The 25,554-nt window shown below is 37.1% G+C and overlaps 2 protein-coding genes across 4 annotated transcripts in view; both read left to right on the top strand.

Moving 5' to 3' along the window:
- TTC29 (tetratricopeptide repeat domain 29) overlaps positions 1-25,554 on the top strand; it is a 248,458-nt gene that overhangs the window by 69,847 nt on the left and 153,057 nt on the right. For all 3 annotated transcript variants that reach the window (XM_053595489.1, XM_053595498.1, XM_053595481.1), the window contains 2 exons: positions 15,583-15,795; positions 21,826-21,911. In XM_053595489.1, the coding sequence (XP_053451464.1) occupies positions 15,583-15,795; positions 21,826-21,911 (299 nt within the window). The remainder of the gene's footprint in view (positions 1-15,582; positions 15,796-21,825; positions 21,912-25,554) is intronic.
- Positions 18,008-18,611, top strand: LOC128580451 (rRNA-processing protein FCF1 homolog). The gene has a single exon (XM_053582295.1). The coding sequence runs from the start codon at positions 18,282-18,284 to the stop codon at positions 18,609-18,611; it is 330 nt and encodes a 109-aa protein (XP_053438270.1). The 5' UTR covers positions 18,008-18,281.

Genomic DNA, 25,554 nt, shown 5'->3' with positions numbered 1-25,554 from the left:
CTATTGAAAGATCAGTCATTAAAACTCTGTGTGTCAACTTATTTACTAATTAGGGAGAGGAAAATGTCAGGAAAAAAAGCAGAGAAGGAGCCTAATATTAGCTTCCATGTTCCTCTAGTTATTATTGAAGAAGATAATCCTAGTTCCTCAGAATTATTTTGAAGGTAGATACAGTAAGTGAAGTGTCTGAAGTTTTCCTAGACACATGGGCTTTTAGCACATGCTACTTTCTCTTTTCACTTCCAGGGTGTGCGTGTCACTTAAGGTAGGGCTGGGAAGACAAGCAGCAATTCCACTGACTGCTCATTTTATTTATTTATTTATTTTAAATTTAAAAAAATTTTTTTTATTTTTTTATTGTTGGGGATTCATTGAGGGTACAATAAGCCAGGTTACACTGATTGCATTTGTTAGGTAAACTCCCTCTTGCAATCGCGTCTTGCCCCCAAAAGGTATGGCACACACCAAGGTGACTGCTCATTTTAAACTAAAGAAAGTCCTCAGGGAGGCCAGTGTAGGATGACGAGGCAACAGGAGTGAGAAGGGGGCTTTGCTGGTGAACTGGGGTCTGCTGCTCTCTCCTTTCATGGCCATCTCTTCTCATGTCATCTTATTCTTCCTTTGAACTCTCAGCATTTTGTCTCAGTCCTCTGCTTCGCTATTTATGCCCCCTGAGTTTTCTCTGTATGTCTACATGGAGGATGCAGGGCGACCACAAAGCAATTTCAGAGAACTTCTTTTTAATCTCTACTTCTTTGTGCTTGTGTTTCTTATTAAGAAGCAATACCACCTGCTCTACCTGTGTTCATGACTATTTTATCTTTTTCCTCAAAACATTAAGCAATTTTAGACAGGGGAAGCTTTGCTGTACGAATATCCTCCCCATCACCTTTGCAAATGGCGGGCTCATTTTGTGTGTGCAGTGCTTACTTGAAGCATATTGTCTTTGTCTCAAAGAGCATGAAGGCTTTTCTGCATGTCCCTATTGTTCCACTTTGATGCTGCTATACTTCATACAAATAAGGTAACACTCTGAAAAATAGTAGCTTGGATGGGAAATAGAAGAAAGAAGAATGGTTCTCTGGTGGTTAATTTTATATATATATATATATATCTTTTCAGGATCCCTAAAAAAGTCCAAGAAAAGATGGGTTAAGGGCAGCACTCAGGATCAGGAAAAACTCACTTCCATAGAATAAAAAATGGAGATGGATGTAGCAAATTGTAAAATAATCCTCAATTGTTTAAAACTGAATTGGGACTTTGATTGTTCAATTCTTTTAGATGAGTATATTTGATGGATGAGTAATCTGAACTGAGTAATTAAAGAATTTTACCATAGCCATGACATTTATTGGTATCAGATGCTAGATTTGCATGCAGAGCTTCTCATAATATCCATTTTGGTTCCATTTCCATTCTCTCTGCCATACTTAGCACAAATAAACACAAACTGCCTATATACGTGGTTCTTCAAACTAATTTACCAATAATGTTTAGACAGTACTATGGTATGCAGATTTTAAGAAAGGAAAAAAAACTGTATTAGAATTGTAATACTCAAGTCACACATAATTCTGAAATGCAAGATACAATATGCAAAATTGCAAACATTATCAGTATATATTGAGTATTACAATTTTAATAGTTTTTTTTTCCTTTCTTAAAATGTGTATACATTTTTTTGGCACCCTCTGTGGATATAAAGTAGTCTTTCTCACCCATGCACATTATCCTTATTTTAAAGATATAGCAGCTAGGATTCAGAGAGATTATTTTTTCTTTTTTAGATTTATTTTATTTTATTGTGGTCAGAGTGCTTGACATGAGATCTACCCTTTTAACACATTTTTAAGTATTGCAATCTATGGTCATAATGTTGTACAGAGGATCTCTGGAACTGATGTCTCTTGCTTGAAATTTTAAACAAATTGATAACCAACTTCCCCATTTCTTCCTCCCTCCTGCCTGTAGCAACCACCATTCTACTCTTTGCTTCGTGAGTTTGACTAGTTTAGATACATCGTGTAAGTGGAGTCATGCAGTATTTGTCCTTCTGTGCCCTTCTATATTACAGAATGCCCTTCTTTTTAAAGGCTGAATGTTATTAAATGACAGCTAAGTCATGTCAGAGCCAGGATGGAAACCTGTGTCTTCATATCTTAAATATTCCATGTGCTTTCCACTACCTAACTCTACCTCCTCATTCAAAGATTTGCTCAGCAAAGACCTCACAAAGTTGAATTTCTGAGTTCATTTTGTCTTAATTTATTTTTATCAAAGCGTGATTTTGAAGATGATGGACTAGAAATAGCCCGCATATACTGCTCTCAAGAAGAGGATCACAAGTTTCAAATAGACATTCATTATATATGGACTCCCCTAGAGAGAGCATTGTGAATCATGAGAGAAGTGAATGAAGACTCTCAAAGTGAGGGAGAGGGATACATGGTGATCCACTTGGCAAGATTGGAAGATACATGAAGAAAGAACCCACACATGGGAAAGGATCAGAGGAGGAAACCTGGGGCTCTAGTCCTCCTACAAATACTGCAACCCAAGCTTGGAGGGAGCCCCTCTCCACCACAGCAGTCTTCCAAACTTATCAGGGAGCTGACTGGAGACTGCGCCTCATCATCGCACCAGACAGCAGGCAGAGTGGGGACCCACTGGATACCAATCCCAGGTCGATGGAACAGATGTCGTTCTGAGTTCTTGAGCCCGAAGTGACTGGTCTACCCAGGGATTGGCTCCACTGCAGCCACTTCTCCATTTCCCCTGATGGGTCAGGGAGAGATCAGAGAGGACAACTGCTCTCACACATACAGTGATCAGGTGCCGTGCTCCCTCTGACCACTGGGGGATCAGAGCAGATGCACATGGCCCCCAGCATCTGTCAACTGCACATGAATAGCACTGTTGCCACCATCTGAGTAGCACCACAGCAGCTCCAGCAGCCAGACCTGGTCAGAGAGAGAGCTCCAGCCACCATGGCTTCCTGTGGTGAGCTGCACACCCCCTGGCTGCTGCAACATGTCCCTCTTTATACCACTGCAGACCACCTCTCTGCAAGCCCCACACCATGTGTCATCATGGCTCCTGAACCTGGACAAAGAAAATGCCCACAGCCCTGACACTCATGGCCACCATCTAAGTGGCTTCTTCACCCAGCCACCCCTGCCACCACTGTGGCAAGGGAGATCCTGACAGAGAAAACTCCTATGCCACCCACCTCCTTGGAAAGGGTCTCACGCTTCAGTAGCCCCCTACTGAAGCTACTAACAGCAACCTGGGAGCAAACACACCACTCTGCATGAATATCTCCCAGTGCTATCTTGGGCTGTGAAAACCACAGGAGAGAAGAATGATATAGGAGAATAGCAAATAGCTTTCCACAGGCTGTCAGTGAATCCACTCCTTCCCTGCCAGGTCATAAGTACACCATGCAAGGACCTCTCCTCCTTTTCACCAAGTAGAAGAATTCTTAGCAGAGCACAGGTACACCCCAAACTTTTATCTGCCTTGAGTTGAAGAAAGTGACTTCAAATGAGAAGGTTCCAGCATAAAAACTCTGGTAACATGAAAAAAAAAAACAAGCTATTTTGACAACAAAGGATTGCAACAAGTCTCCAGCAATAGACTTCAACTCATAGAAAACTGTTGAAATGTCAAATATGAAATTTAGAGCATGGATGGCAAATAACATAAAATTGAAAAGCAACACAAAGAAACTAAAAAAAAAATTTTCAGGACATAAGTAAAAATATTTCTAAAGAAACAGATGCCAATGGAAAGATACAACAACTTAAAAAGTAATTTAGGGAATTTCAAAATATAACAGAAAGATTTAATGACAAATTAGACCAAGCAGAAGAAAAAAATTTGGATCTCAAAGACAAGGATTTTGAATTAACCCAGTCAGCCAAAAATGTGGGGAAAAGACTGAAGAAGAATGAGCAGTCACTCAGAGAAATAAGGTGCTACATAAAATGAGCTAACATGATAATCATTAGGTATCTTTGAAAAAGAAGAAAAATAAACAAAAAGTGTGGAAAACCTATTTGAGGGAATAATTGAGGAAAATTTCCCTGGTATCACTAGATATTTGGATATACAAGTTCAAGATGGTCTTTGAACATCTAGAAGATTTAGGTGAAGATTATCAGGACACATATTCATCAGTCTGGCCAAAGACAAAGTGAAGGAAAATATCCTACAAGCCATAAGATGGAAGTAACAGCTAATTTACAAAGGACAATATATTAGATTAACACCAGATTTCTCAGCAGAGACTTTTTTTTTTACAGGCCAGAAGGGATTAGGGTCTCATTTTTAGTCTTCTTAACCAGAAATATTATCAGTCAAGAATTTTGTAACCTGCAAAACCAACTTTCATAAATGAAGGAGAAATAAAGTTTTTCCTAGACAAGCAAACACTAAGAGAATTTGTCACCACTAGACCTGCCCTATAGGAGATGCTTAACATGATCTATACGTGGAACAGATATGGAAAGCCAATTTGAAGAGAAAAAGATTAGCAAACTGAGTCAGTAGGAATCGGTAGGTCTTGTCATGTGTTGAAATCCAAGTGTGAATTAGGCTGTTCCTTAATTATGAGTGGGACACCCTGCAACCAGGGAAATAAGAAACAGAGGGAAAATTATGGAGCATTAAGACTGGTGAGGAGGATTGACTGGAATATTGGCTGAATAAATGGAAAGTAAGGATGACTTCCAGATATTATAGCAAGGGAAACAACATCAGTATTCAGATATAGGCCAGGGAGTAAGAAAAAAAGAGGAAAATTAACTTTAAATGCAGTGTATACATATAACAAAGAATTAGTAACTATATTCTATGTAAAATAAACACCATTGGTAAGAAAAATCTGGGCAACTCTAATAGAAAAAGGATACAGACAATACACCAAATAGGAAATAAAACAAATTATGAATACATAAGAAAATAACAAGCTTCTTAAAAATTAAATTGAATGATTATTAAAGAGCATTTAACACTTTTTAAAATAGCAATAAAAAATCATGGTTTATTAAAATAACACTATATGCTCATAATTATGTGAATTACTTAATCATTAAGGAAAGTAATATAGTTTATGTAGAAACCATAAAATTTGCCCCTTTATCAACTAAATCTAGAAACCTATGGGTTTTTTTTTTTCTAAATTTTAGAAACCTATGGGTTTTTTTTTTAAAGGTAGTGTTAATCAAAACACTACTTAAAGTGGAGAAATGATCTAAATACACAAGCACTGGACAGATGATTAAAGTATGCACCCCCCAAAAAAAATATTTTGCCAACTTCAAAAATGAGGTTTTAAAAAGATATAGTGTGGATAGTTACTCTAATAAAACAATGTAGATAAGTAGAAAATTATATATTCAACTTTTTATAACTGTGTAAAAATTATGCATGAATATAGAAAGGAATAAAATAAAACTAGACCAAAATAAATAAGTACATTTAGATGATTGATGCCATCATTGTTATAAGTATTGAAGGTTTTTCCCTGTGTTTCATTCATGCTGATGTATTTTTGCCCTTAATATAAGTATACATCTTCACTATTTTTTTTTTTGTTTTTGCTTCACCGAATGACATTTTCAAAGTTCTTTTGTAATTTGGGTCAGTCGTGGACTATATCATCCTGTCATGCCCGAGACTAAGGAGGTTCCCAACTCACACTTTTTGGTGCTAGAACCAGGAAAGTCTGCATAAAGTTGGATGAGCAGGCTAACCTAACTAGAGTGAATATTATAATTTCTTGTGTCTTTCTAAGCCCTGTATTTTACTCATGCACCATCAATAGTGACATAATCACATCTTTCTTATTTGCTAGTAATAGATTTTGACAAGCATTATATGGGATTGTTTTGGAGAGGCTTAAATGACTATTATTTCTATTTAAATCACTACCATATTTAAAAAATTTTAACAATAAAACCTCCTTTACGGGAGGCGCCTGTGGCTCAAGGAGTAGGGCGCCAGTCCCACATGCTGGAGGTGGTGGGTTCAAACCCAGCCCTGGCCAAAAAAAAAAAAAAAAAAAACCTCCTTTACATAAAGTCTGTTGCAAAAAAAATGGTACTTAAATGGAAAAAGGACATCTTACTAAATGTTTCGCCTTGAAAATTAAATTCACTGCTGGGCACCATGGATATTTGGAGGGGTAAAAACACAGAACAAACCACTCCAGCAGAAATGCCCAATGGCTGCTGTTGAGTCCTCACCCAGCTTTCTGTAGGTTCCCCTGTTGGGTGTTTAAATCCTACTGAACTTTTCCCCAGCTTTTAATTTCAAGTAAGCAAGTTCATTGGGAACATTTTTTCCTCTTCATAGTTAAAAAATAAATCCTACTTATTCGATTCACCCTATTTATAAAACGCTTGGAGATTTACATCTTAATAGTCCCTTTGGAGGAATCTTTTTTCTAAAAAGATTCTCTGCAAGGCAATGCATTATTCCTAGTAGCAACATGGAATAGAGCCAGTCACACAGGTGTCTAAGAGTAAACACTGATGACTCCAAAGTACCTGTCGCTAAGACACAAACTACAGCTCTGTTGAAAGCACCTCCCCTTTCGTCTCTGTGTGATTGCAAGGCTAACTATTGCCCACAACTTCCCACACTTCATTTTTAGAAGTAAATTCTAAGAATGGATTTAAAAAGTGAGGGCGGCGCCTGTGGCTCAAAGGAGTAGGATGCCAGCCCCATATACCAGAGGTGGTGGGTTCAAACCTGGCCCAGGCCAAAAACTGCAAAAAAAAAAAAGAAAAGAAAAGAAAAAAAAAGTGAGCCCTAGTATACATTTTTTAAGGTGCATCAGACTAGACGTATATCAGAAACTGAGTCACTACTTACTTGAATAACAGTGAATTTAATAGTTAAAAACTTTTTTTTAAAGAAATGGATTAACATTGCTATTTCTATATAAATTAATTGTCACTTTTGGAGGGCATGTCAGTTTATTCTCCATCTACCATGTGTACATGTTCATAAGACCTTATAGCATTTAATGAAGAGATCCTTTTTAAGTATTGATAGCCACAAGAAAATTATACCATGTTTGATCTGTGTTAAAGAATCAAAGTCCAAGATCTTTGAATGGAACTTAGAATAAAAATGTAATTAGGTTACATCCCTAAAGTCTGATATATCTTTAAACAAGGCTGCAAATGAAACTTTATTAGAGCTTCAAATGAATTATTTCATTGCATCTTTTTTTTTAATTCATTTTCTTCCCCTTCTCTTTCATGTCTGTGTTACTGACATTGCTGCTTGTATTTTACCTGTCTTTTTCAGGGTGTTTTAATTATTTACTGCTTAACGAGGAGCACTGAGAGGAAGCTTCATTCAAAGGTGCCTGCTCTGCAGCAGGTTTTCCTTTTTCAAAGCTTTGCAAAGGGGATCTTGAGCAGCTGCACCAAGCTTACAGTTCTTACTACCCTGAATAGACTGTTCTGGAGGCAGTATTTCCTTTGACCGCCTGAGACAAGGCACTTCCCCAGAAATATCTCTTCAGAGGCACAACTGGCCAGAAGTGAAAGGAACATTGCGGGGGAGTTAGATGAAGTATGCTGTATCCAACCAGGGCCTCAACTGGAATTTAATCTGAATAAGTGAGACTGTTTCATAATATTTAGGTTTAAAGACCCTCCATATAACAGGCCTATCCAGATCCACTCCAAATGGCAAACTTAAAAAAAAAAAATAGATAACACTGCATGAAAAGTTAGTGGGTGTCTGTGAAGCACCAGGCACTCAGCATGTTGCTGATGGGGCTGTTCTAGCCCCGCTGCAACCACTCTTTGAGCTTACCATTGTTATTCTTACTTCAGAACCCTTGAAGAAAGGAAGCTTAGCAGCAGTGTGTGAATAGTCCAAGGAAACACTGGTGGTAAGGATCAAACCTTGGTCTCTACCTTGAAGTCAAACTCTTGATACTTTTTCTAAAAGAGGAGTCCTCTCGGGAAGTAAAGCCACCATGGGCTTTGGCCATGGGCGCTGTCACCTATTTAGTATGTGAATTTAAGCCAGACAATTTCAGAGGCTCAGTTTCCTCATCTCAAAAACAAAGATACTAACACCTGAGGGTGAAATAAGGTAACACACACATACACACACACACACACACGCACAGATAGCAACTAGTATTGTGCCCAGTGAATATTAAGTGTTCAACCAATGTTATTTCCCTCCCTCCATGCTCATCTAAATAGATTAATTTTTGTTTGTGAGTTTTCTTGTAACATCTAAAATAACACGTTTATTGTTCGTAAAGGCAGAATTTAACTCGCCTCCCTCCCTTTCGCCATCTTTATGACAATCCACACTGACTCTGTGACGTACAGCCTTCCCTATCTTTCTTGTTGCACATATAAACATATACACATCAGGCAGATTATGGTTTATGTGATATCATGAGCAAAGTACAATTCCAGCAAGAATTATATTATTAAGTCCTAAGTAAATGTAACTCATTAGTTGATCCAGTGTCAATGTGGACTTTATTTTTTCTCAGACTTTTATGCTTGTCCACCCTTTTAACTTAGGATTCTAAGACAGGTAGAAACATTAAAGTAAAACAATACATTATATGAGGAAAATAGTAAACGCTACGAACTCTGTAAGGTTTATAATGGCTAGCATTAATTTCTTATTGTTTACTCATCATACCATTATTTTATATTTTTTAAAAATTTAACTTTTTGAGTGATTTTGGTACCTTCACTTTTAAGAGTGAAGCTACCTAATGCAAAATCTTTAAAAATGGCAAAAGTTCGGTGAAAACAACTGCCTGAGGTTTATTGGCTGAAGCAGTCAAACTTATGTGATGGACGCAATTCAACTATCTAAAATTATAAACGCCAAAATTAATAACAATTCATCTACAATATTTTGGAGGCTTAGGCAATTATTTTTGGATTCTGGAAAATTGCAGAGTCGTTGGGGAATGTCTTCCTGTCTGCACGGGATCCTTTTCATTGTCTGGTTTAGTGACCAATGTTCCTTAACTGGTATGTAGTAGCATTCCTATAATGTCTGCTTGAAATCTGTGCTCAAAATGATAAAGGGAAGATGCTGTTTTAAAACAGCACCTTAAATTTCTTCTAAACAATCCTAAAGTAGCTACCCAGAAGTTATGGGCACATTTTCTTCTCTGTTTATTACGGATGCTATTGAGTTACAGAACAAAATCTTTGTTATCCAGCATTCCATTTTGCAATGGTGTGCCGTGTGTTATAGAGCACAACAAATCTCTACTGACAGGAGATAAACCCTTGAAAGTGATAGTTTCCGTTGGAAGTGTGGCAGGCCCTTAACTATTTCAGCGTGAATAGCGCTGTTATAATTACCATAATTGAATGTAAAATCCTAAAGATAATATAAATTGTTAAGCTGAAATGGAAAGCAATGTCTTTTGTTTTTACAAAAGAGCAATAACATTTTTCTCTTTCTGCTACTGTTCAATATTGCTTCTAGCAGATTTTATCTCTGTGTTGTACAGAATAGTAATTTATGCCAAAGATGTCCAGTAGCTCCAGATTAAAACGTAATATAATATACATAAAGCTTTATTGTTCCTTTAGGTTGTTGTTTTAAACTAAAGTGGAATATTTCCCTAAAGTCCTCAACAAATGCACACAATTTAGAACTATTTAATAAATTTGCTGAAGACTTATACCAGTACTACTGAAGAAATGGGCCTTATGGACCCGTCAAATTATTTTGTTGCAATTGTTTCTGGAGCATTATTTTTACTGGCGAATGTACAAGTTGATAGAAAAGGAAATAATTAGCCACTTTCAGAATTGCTGATGCATGGAGCTAACCCAGGCCAGTCTATGCATCTTAGAGATTGTGACATTTTAAATTACCTGAACAATACCAGCAGCCATCTTAGAGCATAATTAACACCTAGCCTAATTAATGTCAGCTCTGGACAGAGTCACGCTTTATTTATAAAACATCATTTTATTACAACTTACTTTCACTCTTATTATATTGCAAACTTCAGATTTGTGTGCTGTTTTCTTAAGTGGAGCAACTTCTTTTTCTTTTCTTTTTTCATTTCCCTCCCCCTTCAAATAATCAATGCACTGCTGAATGAGTTCATTTTAATGCACTCAATCATGCCTCTAATGTTCGTAGCTTACGGGCGCAAGCATCAGTAATGCAGGAATGTTATATGGCTTTAGTTTGGGCCATTTCATAAAATATTCATGGAATCAAAAATGTGCATCAAAATAGCGGCTGGGAGAATTACATTTATGTTCCTGCTTTTATGGCAGCTTCACATTTAAACCCATTTGTGTTAATATCTAGTCAATCTTCCTACTTTAAAAAAAAACTAAAATGGGAGAGATCATATACATTCTCCTTTGCTTAATATTTGTTCTAGACATCTGCTGTGATACAACAAATATCTATAAACTTTCAGAGATGTTGTGCAGGGAAGAGGGGTAAGCAACAATTTGGATAATACCCACGTATATAAAATCTTATTTTCTCTACCTTGTGTTTGTCTTAACATCCAACCAAGCATTTTGCTGTTTACAACGGTGTTTGGGTTTTGTTTGTATTTTTAAATAAATTGGATGTATTTCTTTTTTGTGTGGGCTTTAGAGAAAGTAAAACTCCCTTGGAGTAGTTTTATTTTAAGAGTGCTCTTTCTTTTAGGTAAAAAACCATAAATGCATGGCAGACTCCTTATTGTTTATGTAGATGTAATGTAATAGCCAGAAAAATATAACAAAGCAAAATTGAGACCAAGACTACTTTTTTCTTTCAGTTTGGATTAATGTCAGGGTACATATGATTAGGTTATGTTGTTTGTGTTTGTTAGCAAGTCTAAGTTGTATTTGGGCCTCCACCACAGAAGTGTGCCATATACCCTACACTATATCCATCAGGTAGGAGCCTACTGAGCCCCTTCCCTCTTTCCCCCTCCACCCTTCTTTTGTTTTTTCCTAAGACAGAGTTTCAGCTTATTGCCCTTGGTAGAGTGCTGTGGTGTCACAGCTCACAGCAACTCTTGGGCTCAAGTGATTCTCTTGCCTCAGCCTTCTGAACAGCTGGGAACACAGGTACCCACCACAACTCACAGCTATTTTTTTTAGAGATGAGGTCTTGCTCTGGCTCAGGCTGGTCTCAAACCTGTGAGCTCAGGCAATCCGCCTGCCTTGGCCTCCCAGAGTGCTAGCATTACAGGTGTGAGCCACCGTGGCTGGTCCCCTCTTAAATTTAATTGTATTTTTCCTCTTGTGTTGGCCTGTAGTTCATTTACTAGCTTCAAATGAGTATTGAGTACATAGGATGCTTATTTTTTTATTCTTGAGTTACTTAACTAAGGAGAATGAATATCACCAAACCCCAATGAAAACACCCCACATCGAAAATTCCCAAAGCTATAGATGTTGGTGTGGGTGCAGTGAGAAGGGAACACTTAGACACTGTTGATGGGACTTCAAATCAATTCAGCCTTTTTGAAAAGAAGTATGATGAATCCTCAAAGAGCTAAAAAACTACTTATATATATGCCTGGATACTCTTATTTTACACAGATAGTAACAGTATTCTAAAATGGGGTGGGAAACCTGTGTTCTTAAGGCCTCGTGTAGCCTAAGTCCTTAAGTGTAGCCTTTTGACTGAATCCAAATTTTACAGAGCAAATCCTTTCTTTTAAAGGGGTGCAGAAGAGAAACATGGTTTTCTTACTTCTTTTTGTGCTTGAAAAAAACCCTTGATAGCTGGGCATTGTGGCGGGTGCCTGTAGTCCCAGCTACTCGGGAGGCTGAGGCAAGAGAATCCCTTAGGCGCAGGAGTTGGAGGTTGCTGTGAGCTGTGTGATGCCATGGCACTCTACCGAGGGCCATAAAGTGAGACTCTGTCTCTACAAAAAAAAAAAAAAAAAAAAAACCCTTGAAATTAAGAAGCTGTAGGTTCCCCACCACCATGCATGTCAGGCATTTAATTTAGCAGTAGTTAGTGTGTCTTTCTTATTGAAATTTATTCTGTGATCTTAGTTATTCATTGTGATGAGGGAGCTTTCTGGTGATTCCTGGTGCAACATGATAAAACTCACTTTCCCTCAGGATAACTTTACCACCCATGCATATTCCCCAGGCCTTCTCTTTTCCGTCCTATTTTCTGTTAGCATTTATTTTTGTGATACTTTGGAGTAATCATTCCTCTTTTCTCTGTCCCTCTTCCTCAATGAGAAATCATGTTACACCTGATAAGTTCAGAGGGAAATAGTACTTGGACACTTGGACTAACCACTTGTCCTTGTCCTTCTAACAGATTGATAGTGGGATCTAGAAATTTCAGCTGGTTCTGAAATTGGTATAGTTTATTTAATACCCAAGAATAAACTATCTATGAACACCTGGAAAAAGTTATAAAAGGAGACAAATTAGAAAATATGATTCATTATCTACACTGATATTTATATTTAGCATTGTCAAAATGATCACTATATTGATACAATATTTCTCTCAGGTACATTGAATTTAAAATGTTCAGATAAAAGCACTGTGAATTATTGTGTCTAGCCTTCATTAATAGCAGAGCCTTTACTGAAAAAGTAAGATAATTTTTAAAATCCTTTTCACAGTTGGAAATAGAAACTGGATGGATATCATATCATTATTAATCATGCTGAAAGAGAAATACTTGTGTATTTAAATTACTATGCTCTCTTCATAGCATAGATATATCTTTTAATATTTTAGAATCAAATATTATGCTATATCACAATATGTGCTTTCAAATTCTGACCAACCTTTAGAAATTAGAGTCAAGTCATTTTTGTGCATATCATTGTTTGGATAAATCCTCCATGGCTGATTTTCTTGCTGGCTTATTTACTGCCACCAACTACTTTCAGAAATCAATCTCTGCGTACAAGAACCCCGGGGAAACTCTGCTGCTGTGTAGACACCTTCATTTAAAAGTGTCATCAGGACCCCAGTGCCCTCATCTGTGGCGGAGTGGTAAAGGAGGGAAGAGGAAAACATGAACAGCAGGATGAGGCCACAGGTGGCAAAGTCTGGGGCACCCATGGAATTCCAGGGCTCCCACGATGTCACAACGTGGTTCAGGGGAAAACAGGGAATTTGGATAGATGTACCAGTAATACATTGATTCCTCTGGAAGACCAATCACAAATACCTCAGGGGCTAATATCTGTACGTTTTTTGCAGTTTTTGGCTGGGGCTGGGTTTGAACCTGCCACCTCCAGCATATGGGGCCGGCGCCTTACTCCTTTGAGCCACAGGCACTGCCCTAATATCTGTACTTTTGATAGAGGTTACCTGTGGTGGTCTGAGAAGAGTCCTAGAATTATAGAACTGGAAGAGATGAGAAATAATGTGACTTGAGCATTTTTTTTAACACAAGAAATTTCTTTTTTTTTTTTTTTTTTGTAGAGACAGAGTCTCACATACCGCCCTCAGGTAGAGTGCCGTGGCATCACACAGCTCACAGCAACCTCTAACTCTTGGGCTTACATGATTCTCTTGCCTCAGCCTCCCAAGCAGCTGGGACTACAGGTGCCTGCCACAACGCCCGGCTATTTTTTTGTTGCAATTTGGCCGGGGCTGGGTTTGAACCCGCCACCCTCGGCATATGGGGCCGGCGCCCTACTCACTGAGCCACAGGCGCCGCCCTTATAACACAAGAAATTTCTATCCAGAGAACTGAACTTATTCCCCCTGTTTCCTGACTTTTAGTTTGTGGGTTAGCATTGTATTTGGGCCTCCAGTTGTATGGGGTTTTGGTGAGCTTGGCTTTAAATCCTAATCATCAGTTATCGTAAGTCTGGATTACATATTTGAGTTATTTTATCGTAAGTCTGGATTACATATTTGAGTTATTTTAACTTTGTGAGCCTCAGTTTCCTCTTTTGTGAAAAAACAGTAAATGTATTTACTTCACCAGTTTGTGGAAGGTTGCATAAGGATTTAATGCACAGGGGGAAGAACCTGACATTTTGACCAGCACCTAGCAGGCCTTCAGGAAAGAGTGGCTCCCTGTTCTCTTTTATCTGGCATCTCAGGCTTCTTCCTCATGGGAGACCTCACGTGGACCCTCCTGAGAGTTGAGCCTTGGTCACAATCATGTACTAAGTAACACACTGATACTAGCCCCCAAAGCTCCAGCAAAAATCAAATTCAGCTGAAAAGATGATTGTATTTATTTCTAATTATCCCAAGGTTACATTCCATAGTAACCAACTGAAACCAGTATCCCAAGAACCACCGTCACTTCATTCCTCCTTTAACAGACTTTCCTGGATACTTGTAGCAACCCAGGACTCAGTAACAGAGGGAAGGAAGTCTGGCTTGTATGGAATACAAGGGCACAGCCTCACCTCTTCTCCACTCACCCCCACCTTCAATTCCCTGAACATTTCCTCCACCTCTCCTTCCCCGACTTCAATCCTCCCCTTCCCTCCCTTCCTCTCCCAAATGTTGGAGATCAAATGTTGGACGTGGATATGAGTTCTCATTCACTATTTACATCAATACCCCTTGTTTGCATCCAATTCTAATTTATTGGGTTATCCAAAGCTTCGTCTCCTTTATAGTTTCTATCTTTTCTGGAACCATTTGGTTTACTTGGTTTCCTGCATCCACCATTTCCTATTCACATGGCCAGAAAGAAATATCTATCTACACTTTATGAATAGATGGATACTGAATGAAAAAAATAAAAAGAACTCTTGTATACATCTTTCAAGGGATACCTGGAGCTATACCTCACAGGCAGAGAAATATAGTTAACAGAGGAGACATAACACACATATATGTCAATGCTCCATTCTCATTTAAAAAAATGAGGGTCATGGGTATTTGGAGCAAGGTGTTTCTGGCGAGAGGTGCTAGAGGAGAGAGATGAAAAACTATGCCTGCATTTGTGGGAAGTAAGAAAGAATTGTAGTTGTAAGTAAAGATAGATTAGAGCAGTGAACTTCAACCTTGGGTATTTGTATCAAAGTGGAAAAAGGGATTGGACATTACTTTTAAAATAACTCACATTGTACATTTCTGTGGTTGACAACTTCAGCTCTAGAGTTAGATTTCCTGAATCTCCCACCCACTGTGGCACACAACCATAGGCAAAATTCTCAGCTCTCTGTTCTGTAAAATGGAATCATAACACTCCACTCCATAGATTGTTTGGGGGACTAAATGAGCAATGCCTGTAAAGTACATAGCACAGTGCCTTGCATAATAGTCTTAAATAAATGTTAGCTGATAGGATTGCTACTATTAATAATTACTGGACTTTCACACTCTCTCTAAACATAGGCAATCCCTGACAATTTCTTGTAGCTGAAGACCATCTCTCTTGCAGGTGTCTGTCCAAAATTAATGCTGAAACTGAGGTCCAATTAGAGATAACTCCTTTCCCAGTCTAATTCCTCTTCAGCCTCAGAAATCCTTCACTGTACTCCATGTCGTTTTCCCCTTTAATAGTAAGCTAAGATGTACACAAAATATTTGAAAATATGTTCTAGCCTCTGGTTTATATTTATGAATGGCTTTTATTCTTCAGGTCAGCTTCTGGAAGCTGCTGAGCATTATGAAGCATTCCATCAATTGACGCAGGGGCGGATATGGACGGATGAGACAGGCTCCTTTCTCAACTTGTTGGCCTGCGAGAGTCTCCTGAGGACTTACAGATTACTCTCAGACAAAATGCTGGAAAATAAAGAATACAAACAGGCCATCAAAATTCTAATAAAAGCTTCTGAAATAGCCAAAGAAGGTGGGTGGAAAAGAATACTCTCACATTGCTTTCTTTAATGGGTAGACACTGGCTCTCCCCAGGGTGAAGTAAAAATCGTCAAGTGTTAGGGTGATTATTTCCTATGAAATGCAAAGACAAATGCCATCAATATACTTTCAAATTTCACTGTAAAACAGAGCTGCCTTAGTGCTGACAACAAGAAATCCATTAGTTTCTGGAAAGCTTTATCTCCAAAATTACAATCCACTGGGGGTAGTGTTGTAAAACAAGAAACCCCCTGTCAGAAGAAAAGGCCATCTGCAAAAGTTAAAGGGGCGTGTGTGTCTGTGTAAGCTTGTATATTTCTTGCAATTTGAGAGACGTTTCATTGTTTGTAAATTCCCTATTGTCAGGTAATAGAGAAAGTATGGTAAATATTTAGTTATGAGAAACAGGAAAAGGAGACTAATATATTTTAGACCCTTGTTTCTCAAAATGTGGCCTTTGGACCAGCACATCAGCATCAAAAGAAAAGCTTGTGATAAAAGGAAGATGTCAGGCCTTCCCCAGACCACTGGATCAGAACCTGCCAGATAGCAAGTAAAACTCAACCCACTGATTCAACTGCACATTTAAAGCAGAGAAAATGCTTCTCTGAGAGCTGATGGGATCTTTCATATTCTATATCATTTGTGTATGTGTAAAATATAAAGAAAAAATTTGGAGCTTATCCTTATAAGCTTTTAACTTACGAAATGCAAGGATATTTTATTACCATATAGTAATTTATTAATAGAGGAACCTTTTCATGAAGGAGAAAAAGATAGAAGTTATGCTCTTGAACTAAAGTTTATTAGCTCATGGGTATATTTAATTGATGGTTTATTAAATAATAGATGATTTATTTGGAGTATGCAGAACTGATTTCCTGGGTGTGATTTTAATTTACTAAAGAGTAAAAGTAAACATGTTAGCTTATTCTCACTGTTACTTTTTAAAATAATGCTAGTTGAAATACTCATAGAAAATCACCCACATTAAAAGATATATCTCATTAAGTGAACTGCTTTGGAATATATGGCTGCCGAGTGCCTTCCCCAAAGGGGAAAACACTGACACAATTAGTTGTTCTCAGGTCAATTTCAGCAGCAAACTTTAGTCACATGGAAAGTTAGATGGAATTTCAATGTAAAAGGATTTATCAATTAGGCAAAGGTATTTTATATTGCTTATTTGCTAAATTGTAAGGTATTTTGCAAAGAAATTTTCTCCCAGGATACTTATCACCATACAAACATATTGTGTTTTTGGTTAATTTTTTGTCTTTTTTCTGTCTGTCTCTATTTAGTAAAATATGAGTTTTGGTGTATTGTCACTCAGTTTTAATAGTGTCAAGGTTCCAGATGTAACTTTGTCATTGTTGTTGTTGATCCTGTTCCTACTGATATTTTTCTCTGTTATTTTATTACTTTTAGTAAATGTTGACTCTATTAGTAATCAGAAAAATCCTAAAGTTTAAATGCTATTTTAAAACTAATATTTGGCTGCCTCAAAAATCTCTCTGTCAGCAGAGGTAGATTTTTCTTTCTTCCCTCTTGATTGTTGAACTTCCCCTCACATACAATTAGAAGCAAATGGTCGTGCTGTACCAGTCTAGGCGGTTGCTGGTGCTTTAACGCAATTACAAGCAAGTAGAAACTACACACAGTCAACTTTCAACTATTCAAGAAGTAACTTCCCGTCACAGCGTCTTCCTTCTGTTCCTTCTTTCCCTTCCCTGTTCCCACCCCTATCCCTAGCACCTTCAAAGCTATTGTAGAGAAAAAGTTAGTGCCCAGATGAACTATAAGAGTTAAAACTCCCCAGCTTGGATCACTGGCATCATCAACCCTATAAAGTGAGATCTTGGGGATGTTATTCTCTTCAATCATGAAAGAGCTAGAGAAGAAAAAAATACTGTCACTGGCATTTGCTGTCTTGTTTTCTAGAAGTTTTCAAAGAATGACTGCTTTGGAGTGGTAATTTACAGAGTGGTGAGAGGGAAGGCAGCATAGAAAATTGTTCCTGCTGAAATTCTTCATGGTTGGAAGGCAGGGTTCAGGAATCTAAAAACACTTACGTTCGTTCCAAAGACTAAAAACAAAGGAAATTTGTGTTATACAGGAACTAGTGACATTGGAAGCCAGTATCTTCCAATAGTAGGATAGTAATCTTTTTAAAAAATAAAAAACTTTGAGAAACAAGGGCGTGGCGTGAGCATGGGGAAGCAAAAGAAAACAAGGAAGTATGCAATCATGAAGCGAATGCTTAGTCTCAGGGATCAGAGGCTTAAAGAAAAGGACAGATTGAAACCTAAAAAGAAAGAAAAGAAAGATCCCAGCACATTAAAGGAAAGAGAAGTCCCCCAGCACACTTCCTGCTTATTCTTCCAATATAATACATAGCTGGGCCCACCTTACCACATCTTGGTTGATACCAACTTTATCAACTTTTCCATTAAAGCCAAACTGAACTTAGTGCAGTCAATGATGGACTGTCTGTATGCCAAGTGCATTCCTTATATAACTGACTGTGTAATGGCTGAAATTGAGAAATTGGGGCAGAAGTATCGAGTGGCCCTCAGGATTGCCAAGGATCCAAGATTTGAACAATTACCATGCACACACAAAGGAACCTATGCAGATGACTGCTTAGTACAGAGAGTAACTCAGCACAAGTGTTACATTGTGGCCACAGTTGACCAAGACCTTAAACGAAGAATCCGAAAAATCCCTGGAGTTCCCATCATGTATATTTCTAACCACAGATACAATATTGAACGGATGCCAGATGATTATAGAGCCCCTCGGTTCTAATTCTAGGACAATGTTCCTATGCCTTTCTTCAACCAACTTTCTCTGTTAATAATTTGTTAAACATGAAATACCATGAATTATTACTCTGTTCACCTGCTTGCTCTATTATAACCTGGATGATATGGGTAAATACACTCCCGTTTGGATGCTATTTTGGAAATGATATTTTATCTCATTGATGGTCAAAGATGCAAAATCTTATGAAGAATGCTTTATTCTTTTTTGAGTCCTGTTGCAGAATGTGGTAATTATAGTTAATATTAGAGTAATATACATTTCAAAATTGCTAAGAGAGTAAATTTGAAATGTTCTTACCACAAAAATGTTAAGTATTTGAGGTGGTGGATATACTGACTACTTTGATTTATTTATTCCTCATTGTATTCATAGATTATAACATCACTGTGTACTCCATAAGTTTATACAATTATGAATTGTTGGTTTACAATAAAAATAAAATTGTTGCGTCTTTTTGTAAAAAAAAATAAATAAAAATAAAAAATAAAAAAATTTAATGGTTCTTGTAAATGTATTAAATAAATATGTTACATTTACTGTATTAAATGTAAATAAGCTATATAAATGTAAAGAAGCTATTCATGTTTCTTGTTGAACAACGTATCTTTATGTATTTTGCTTTTAGAAAGAATGAGGTAATTCCTGGAATAAAAATAGTAAAATATAACAGAAGTTAGAAAGATGTTCTTGCAAAAAGATGATGAAAAGCATCAATAGTGATTAGCAAAGAAAACTGGATTTTGAAATAATATAACCTCTGTAATTGACCACCCATGGAACTGTAACAAACTGGTCAACATTCAGAGGTGGTCAATATAAGGAACTAGAAAATTAGATCAACTTAAGGATGTGGTTAATGTAGGGAGGTGGTCAACTATGGAGGTTCTACTGTGTGCATGGGATTTTTCAGGAAGAAACCAATCTCTGTCAGTCATTCTCACCCAATCAAACTTTAACAAAATGATAACTTCCTTTTTTGAGAATGTTATTTTGGTTTTATTAATTTTATTTTTATAGAGTTGGGAGTAAAAGTGCAGTTTTCTTACGTAGATTTATTTTGTAGTGGTGAAGGTCTGGGCTTTTAGTGTACCCATTACCTGAATATTGCACATTGTGCCCAATAGGCAACTTTTCATCCCTTATCACCTTCCCTCCCTCCCACCTTTTGAAGTCTCCAATATCTATTATTCCACTCTGTATGAACATGGGTGTCCACTGTTTAGCTCCCACTTATAAGCAAGACGAGACAGTATTTGATATCTCATCATAGTTTAATTTTCATTTCTATGATGATTAGTAATATTGAGCAGTTTTTCATATGTTTTTTGGTCATTTATATGTCTTCTTTTGGAAAGTGTTTTTTCATTTTGTGTTTGCCCACCTTTTAATGGGTTGTCTTTTTTTTTCCTTATTGAGTTGTTTTAGTTCCTTATAGAATCTAAATATTAGTCCTTTGTCAGATGCATAATTTGTGAATATTTTCTCTTATACTATGTAGGTTGTCTATATACTCTGTTGATTATTTCTTTTGCTGAACAGAAGCTTTGTAGTTTTATTCCATTTATTTTTGGGGTCTTAGAAATCAATTATTGGCCTAGGTCAAGATCCAAATGTATTGCCCAGATTTTATTCTACAGTTTTTGTAGGGTCAGTCTTACATTTAAGTTTTTAATTCATCTGAAGTTAATTTTTGAATATGGTGAGAGATAGGGGTCCAATTTCTTTCTTCTGTATATGACTACCTAACTTTCCTAAAACCATTTATTGAATAGGGTTTGCTTACCCTAGTGTATGTTTTTGTCTACTTTGTCACATATCAGTAGTTTTTAGGTATATGGCTTTATTTTGGGGTTCTCTATTCTGTTCCCCTGGTCTACATGTCTATTTTTATACCAGTATTAAACTGTTTTACTCTATCCTTAAAGTATAATTTTTTGTCAAATAATGTGATACCTTCACCTTTGTTCTTCTTGCTTAATATTGTTTTGACCATTTGTTCTCTTTTTTTGTCTTCATAGAAATTTTAGGATTATTGTCTATTTCTGTGAAAAATGGCATTGGCATTTTGATAGGAACTGCATTGAATCTGTAAATTGCTTTCACCAGTGTGATCATTTTAACAATATTGATTCTTCCAATCCATGAGTGTGGGGTATTTTTCCATCTGTTTGTGTCATCTATGATTTCCTTCAAAAATAATAATTGCTTACTTTTTTAATTATCCACACTGTTAGAAACTTAGCTGAACATTGTAGCAGCCCATATAGCCTATGGCTAGGAGGAGTGAGAATTATAAGAAATACCTGTATAGCTCAATGGAACACCTTAGTGAAAAGGGCATGGAGAGAGGGATTTAGCTCTAACAAGCATGAGAGCTCACAAGATGAGAGCAGTGGTGAATTGGCAGTCTCTACACCTGTGGTGTTGAGAGGCATGAGATCAGCCTTATATTAGGCTGGAGGAGAAGGCAGTCGGGAGCATGCGCATTCTATCATGGACTCGCTTACTCTGACTCTGTCTCCTCTCCTGCCTGCAGAACGCCAGCACGGCATCTCTGCTGAAGATTACCAAGCTCTGCTAAAGTCTAAGATCTATCTTTCTAAGAAGACTACTTTACTGTCTCTCTCTCTGTCCAGCTAAAGTAGTTAAGCCCTCAGGCACCTAACAGACCTGAGCAAGGTAACTTAGTGGTCCGCGTCCAGAACCTAGTTAAGCCGGGCCTGAGACCTGGCCAGTCTTGGGCCCTGACAAGTGGTGTCAGGAATGAGATGTGACAGAACATCAGTTCACATTGTTAAATTTAAGTATTTGCACATCATTTAAGGCTGTTACCCTTTATCAGTTGTTTGACATAAGTAGTAATAGTTATACTAGACAGCTACAGGTCTTTACATGGTGGACCAATATAAAAAGTACATATGAATGCCAAAATTATAATATTCAGCTGAGTACATACAGGGAAACCCCTCATTATTATATTGATAAAGTACCTTGAGCTGATATCTGTGATCCAGGAAAATTGTATGTAACTAAGCCTTTTTTCTTTTCAATACACAACTAGGTTTTGGAGATCATTGATAAATCTGTTCACTTTTTAAATAATAATATTCTACTATCTTGAAAAACAAGGATTCTGCTTGTTGTAATAAATTGGTTTCTTTAATACCATGGTAATATTTCTACATCTTCACTTTAGGAAATGACAAAAAGATGGAAGGAGAAGCTTGTTACTACTTGGGCTTAGCATACATGTCTGCTGGAGAATATGAGACAGCCCTAACAGTAAGTTAAAGCAAACTTTCAATCATTTCCACTTGTAATTTTTATAATATTTATCTTATTTTATTATATATTATTATAAAGCCAACAGAAATAGGTCAGGCCGGATGTCAAAATGCCAATTTACAGAGACTACAGCAGAACAGCAATACGTTACAGGCACACAACAACATGGCTTTATTGTCTGTAGAAGGTACAGTACTATGGAGCCAATCACTATGAAGTGCTTTAGAATATATGAAAATAAAACACATAAAGTAATGTGACTGTCTATACTCCCATGTTCACCTCTTGTCTTTAAGAGGAAATGGGATATGACAGCAAAAAATAAATAGTAAGAAATAAATTACTGTAATTTGATAATATACTTTTGAAAAATTGCATCAAAAAGAATGTGGTTATTAAGTAGTAGAATAATTTGTGTTGACATATATAAATCTTTAGTATGTATGAAGTTGGGGGTGAGGGTAGGCTGTGGTTTCCCTATCTGAGAAGTAGTATCCTACTTCATGATCAAGTAAGTATTTTCCTGCTCTGTGACCAAGCTTTGTCTGGCAAAAAAATAATAACAATGAAAAAAAAAAAAAGAAATAAAAATATCAACAGCTATCCCTTCTGAATAATAACTGAAATTATTTTTATTTTCTTCTTCTTTTGCCTCTACTGTATTTAAAGTGTAGCTTCCTATTTTATTTCATTTACTTCTTTTTTAGTAATCCTATCTGATATACAGCATTGACTCAATTTTTAGCTTCAAGGATCTTAATTGTCCCTTTAGATATTAATGCTAGATAGGATTCCTGTATTTGGGTTATCTAGCACTCTTCCAACTGGTCATCATGGAAAACTTAGGTTTCCCTATATGACTTTCTGCTTAATATATTTTTCAGTTAATTATAGAGATTCGGCAAAACTCTACTCTGGGTACTTTGGGGAATGTGGAAATCAAGATGCATGCTTCTCTGATTTTATGAGGGACTAATTTAATGATAGTGACCAACTTATAAACTTAGCTATCATTCAGAATGGGGGTGGGTGGGGGAGGAGGGTGTTCTGAGTGCCGCGGGAATAGCAGTTAGTTCCAACAGTAAAAATCAGGAGATTACATAGGAGAGCTTTTGAGAGAGGCAGGATTCCTACAGGTAGAAAGCATGAGAGTCCAGGGAGATAGAACGTTAGACAAGTGCACACAAGCAGACGATCTACATGGACATACCCAGTGTGTTTGGGAAACAATGCATTTTCAAGTGAGAAATGAAATTAGTAGGCGGTCAAGTTGGAAAATTAGGCGAAAAATAACTTAGAGATTCTCTCTCTCTTTCTATGTGAGCACATGTCCAAATAAATTCAATGATACTATAATGTGCAATAAAAAATAAATCTCTTTTCCATTCCTGTACTCGTTCTCACAGTTCTTTTCTCAAAGACAAATACAATTATTCATTTCTGGCTTATCTTTCCAAAATATTCTATATAGTCATAGTATATAAGTGCATATTGTGTGTGTCCTTTTGGTTATTTATAAAATGGTAGCATTCTGTACACACTGCTCTACACCTTGAGTTAACTTCTCCCATACTAATGCATATAGACAGGCCTCATTTTATTTTTTTCCAGGTTTATTGAGGTGTGATTGATAAATAAAACACATATTTATTTAAGACATACAACATATTTTGACATACACATACATTAGGAAATGATTCATCTAGTCAAGCTAATTGACCTATTATCACCTCGCATATTTGCCCTTTCTGTGTGTGCAGGAACACTTAAAATCTACTCTCTTAGTAAATCTCAAGTATATAGCACATTATTATTAACTATAAACATGCTTTATTTTAAAAAGGCTTCAGTATATTCCTTTATATGGCCATGACATGGTGGGTTTAACCATCTATTGGTGGGCATTAAGGATGTTTCCAGTAATTTTTTAATGCAAAGAATATAGCAGCAAATAGCTTTGTCAAATGTGAGAAATTTAACCATAGAACAGATTCCTGGAGGTGGAAATGCTGATGTATCCTATATTGTAATTGTCTAGCAATGAACAGACTGAAGAAGCAATATTTGACATCCAAGTGATGTATTTCTTGATCTGTTACTCCTTTCAGAAAAACATTGAAATTGGTTTTCTGGGAGCAAATGTGAGTCTCACATCCACAACCCTTTAGCCATGTGACCTTGGGCAAGTTCTATAAACTCTCTGAGTCTCAGTTCCCTCCTCTGTCCAATGGGATAGTAACTATATTTACTTTATTGAGTCTAGTATGTTAAATGATACCCAACAAGGTCCACTTCCTAATTCCGGAAACCTGAGATATAATTGAGAATCTTGCAATACGATGATCATCTGGATTATCTGCTTGGACTTTAAATCCAAAGACAAGCACCCTTCTAGAAATAGAGTCTAAAGGAAGTTTGAAACTGAAGACAAGAAACCACACACAGAGGAAAAGACTATGGAAGACAAGGGCAGTGATTGCAGTGACACGGCTGCAGATCAAGGAATTCAAGTCAGAAATGGAAGAAGCAAGGAAAGATCCTCTTCTAGAGCCTTGAGAGGGATCACAACCCTGCCCATGCCTTGATTTCAGACTTCTAGCCTTCAAAGCTAGGGAAGAATATGATTCTGTTATTTCTGGTTTGTGGTAAATTTTATGTCAGCCTCAGGGAACTAATGCATAGGGTTATTAGAAGAGCCAATTTATGTAAAATTTTAAAAGAGTGTCTGCCTAGTATATAATAAACCTTCAATAATTATTAACTTTTATCATTTTTGCACTCATCTAGGTCTCTGGACTGGAGTAATAATAATAGAGACAGATGGAACTAGACAAATTTGAAAATTATGAAGGACTTGGAAGAAGGGAGGGAGACAGAGGTCTCAGGGTAGGCCCTAAGTTCCTAGCTGTGGAACTGGATGGATGCTGGTATCACTTACTGAAGTAGGGGTGATTCAAGGCTTGGCAGGAAATGGGGAGTTCAGTTTTGGATATGTTGAATTTGAGGGGTCCCAAGAGCTCAAAGGACAGTTAACTATGTGTATCTAGAGTTCAAGAGGAACTCTAGGATGGAGATAGGATGTGTGGTGGTTAGTTTTGTGTGTCAATGTGGCGGGTCATGAGATGCCCAGATAACATTATCTCAGGCAGTGTCTGTGAAGGTGCTTCTGGAGGATCGTCATTTGACTTGGTGGACTTAGTAAAGCAGATGGCCCTTCCCAGGGCAGGTGGGCATCATTGAGGGCTTGAGTAGAACAAAAAAGGCAAAGGAAGAGAAACTTTACTCTGCCAGTTTGAGCAAGGACATGGATCTTCTGCTCTTAGCACTAATGGTGCTCAGGTCTTTAGACCCAGACTGAAGTCTCTGCAGTTCTCAGAACTTTAAGCCATACCTCAACTTACACACAGCAGGTAGTGGATTTCTCAGGCTTCATAATCATGTGAGCCAAATCCTTATTATAAATTTCTTTACATATACATACGTTTATAGGAGAAACCATACAAAGGATAAGTGAATACATTTCTTTTTTTTTAAGACATGTAGTTTGTGACAATGTGTTGCATTGGCCTTAGGAAACTCGTACATGGGGTGATTAGAAGAGATTTGGTATATATCCTGCCTAACATACTGTATAAATTTG

Source organism: Nycticebus coucang, chromosome 1 (genome assembly GCF_027406575.1).
Source record: "Nycticebus coucang isolate mNycCou1 chromosome 1, mNycCou1.pri, whole genome shotgun sequence".
NCBI lineage: Eukaryota > Metazoa > Chordata > Mammalia > Primates > Lorisidae > Nycticebus > Nycticebus coucang.
The sequence above is the reverse complement of the archived record's forward strand: the minus strand, read 5'-3'. Positions and strand labels throughout refer to the sequence as shown.

Coding starts and splice junctions, on each gene's coding strand:
- LOC128580451 (XM_053582295.1), top strand. CDS start 18,282: ATGATGGACTGTCTGTATGCCAAGTGCATTCCTTATATAACTGACTGT.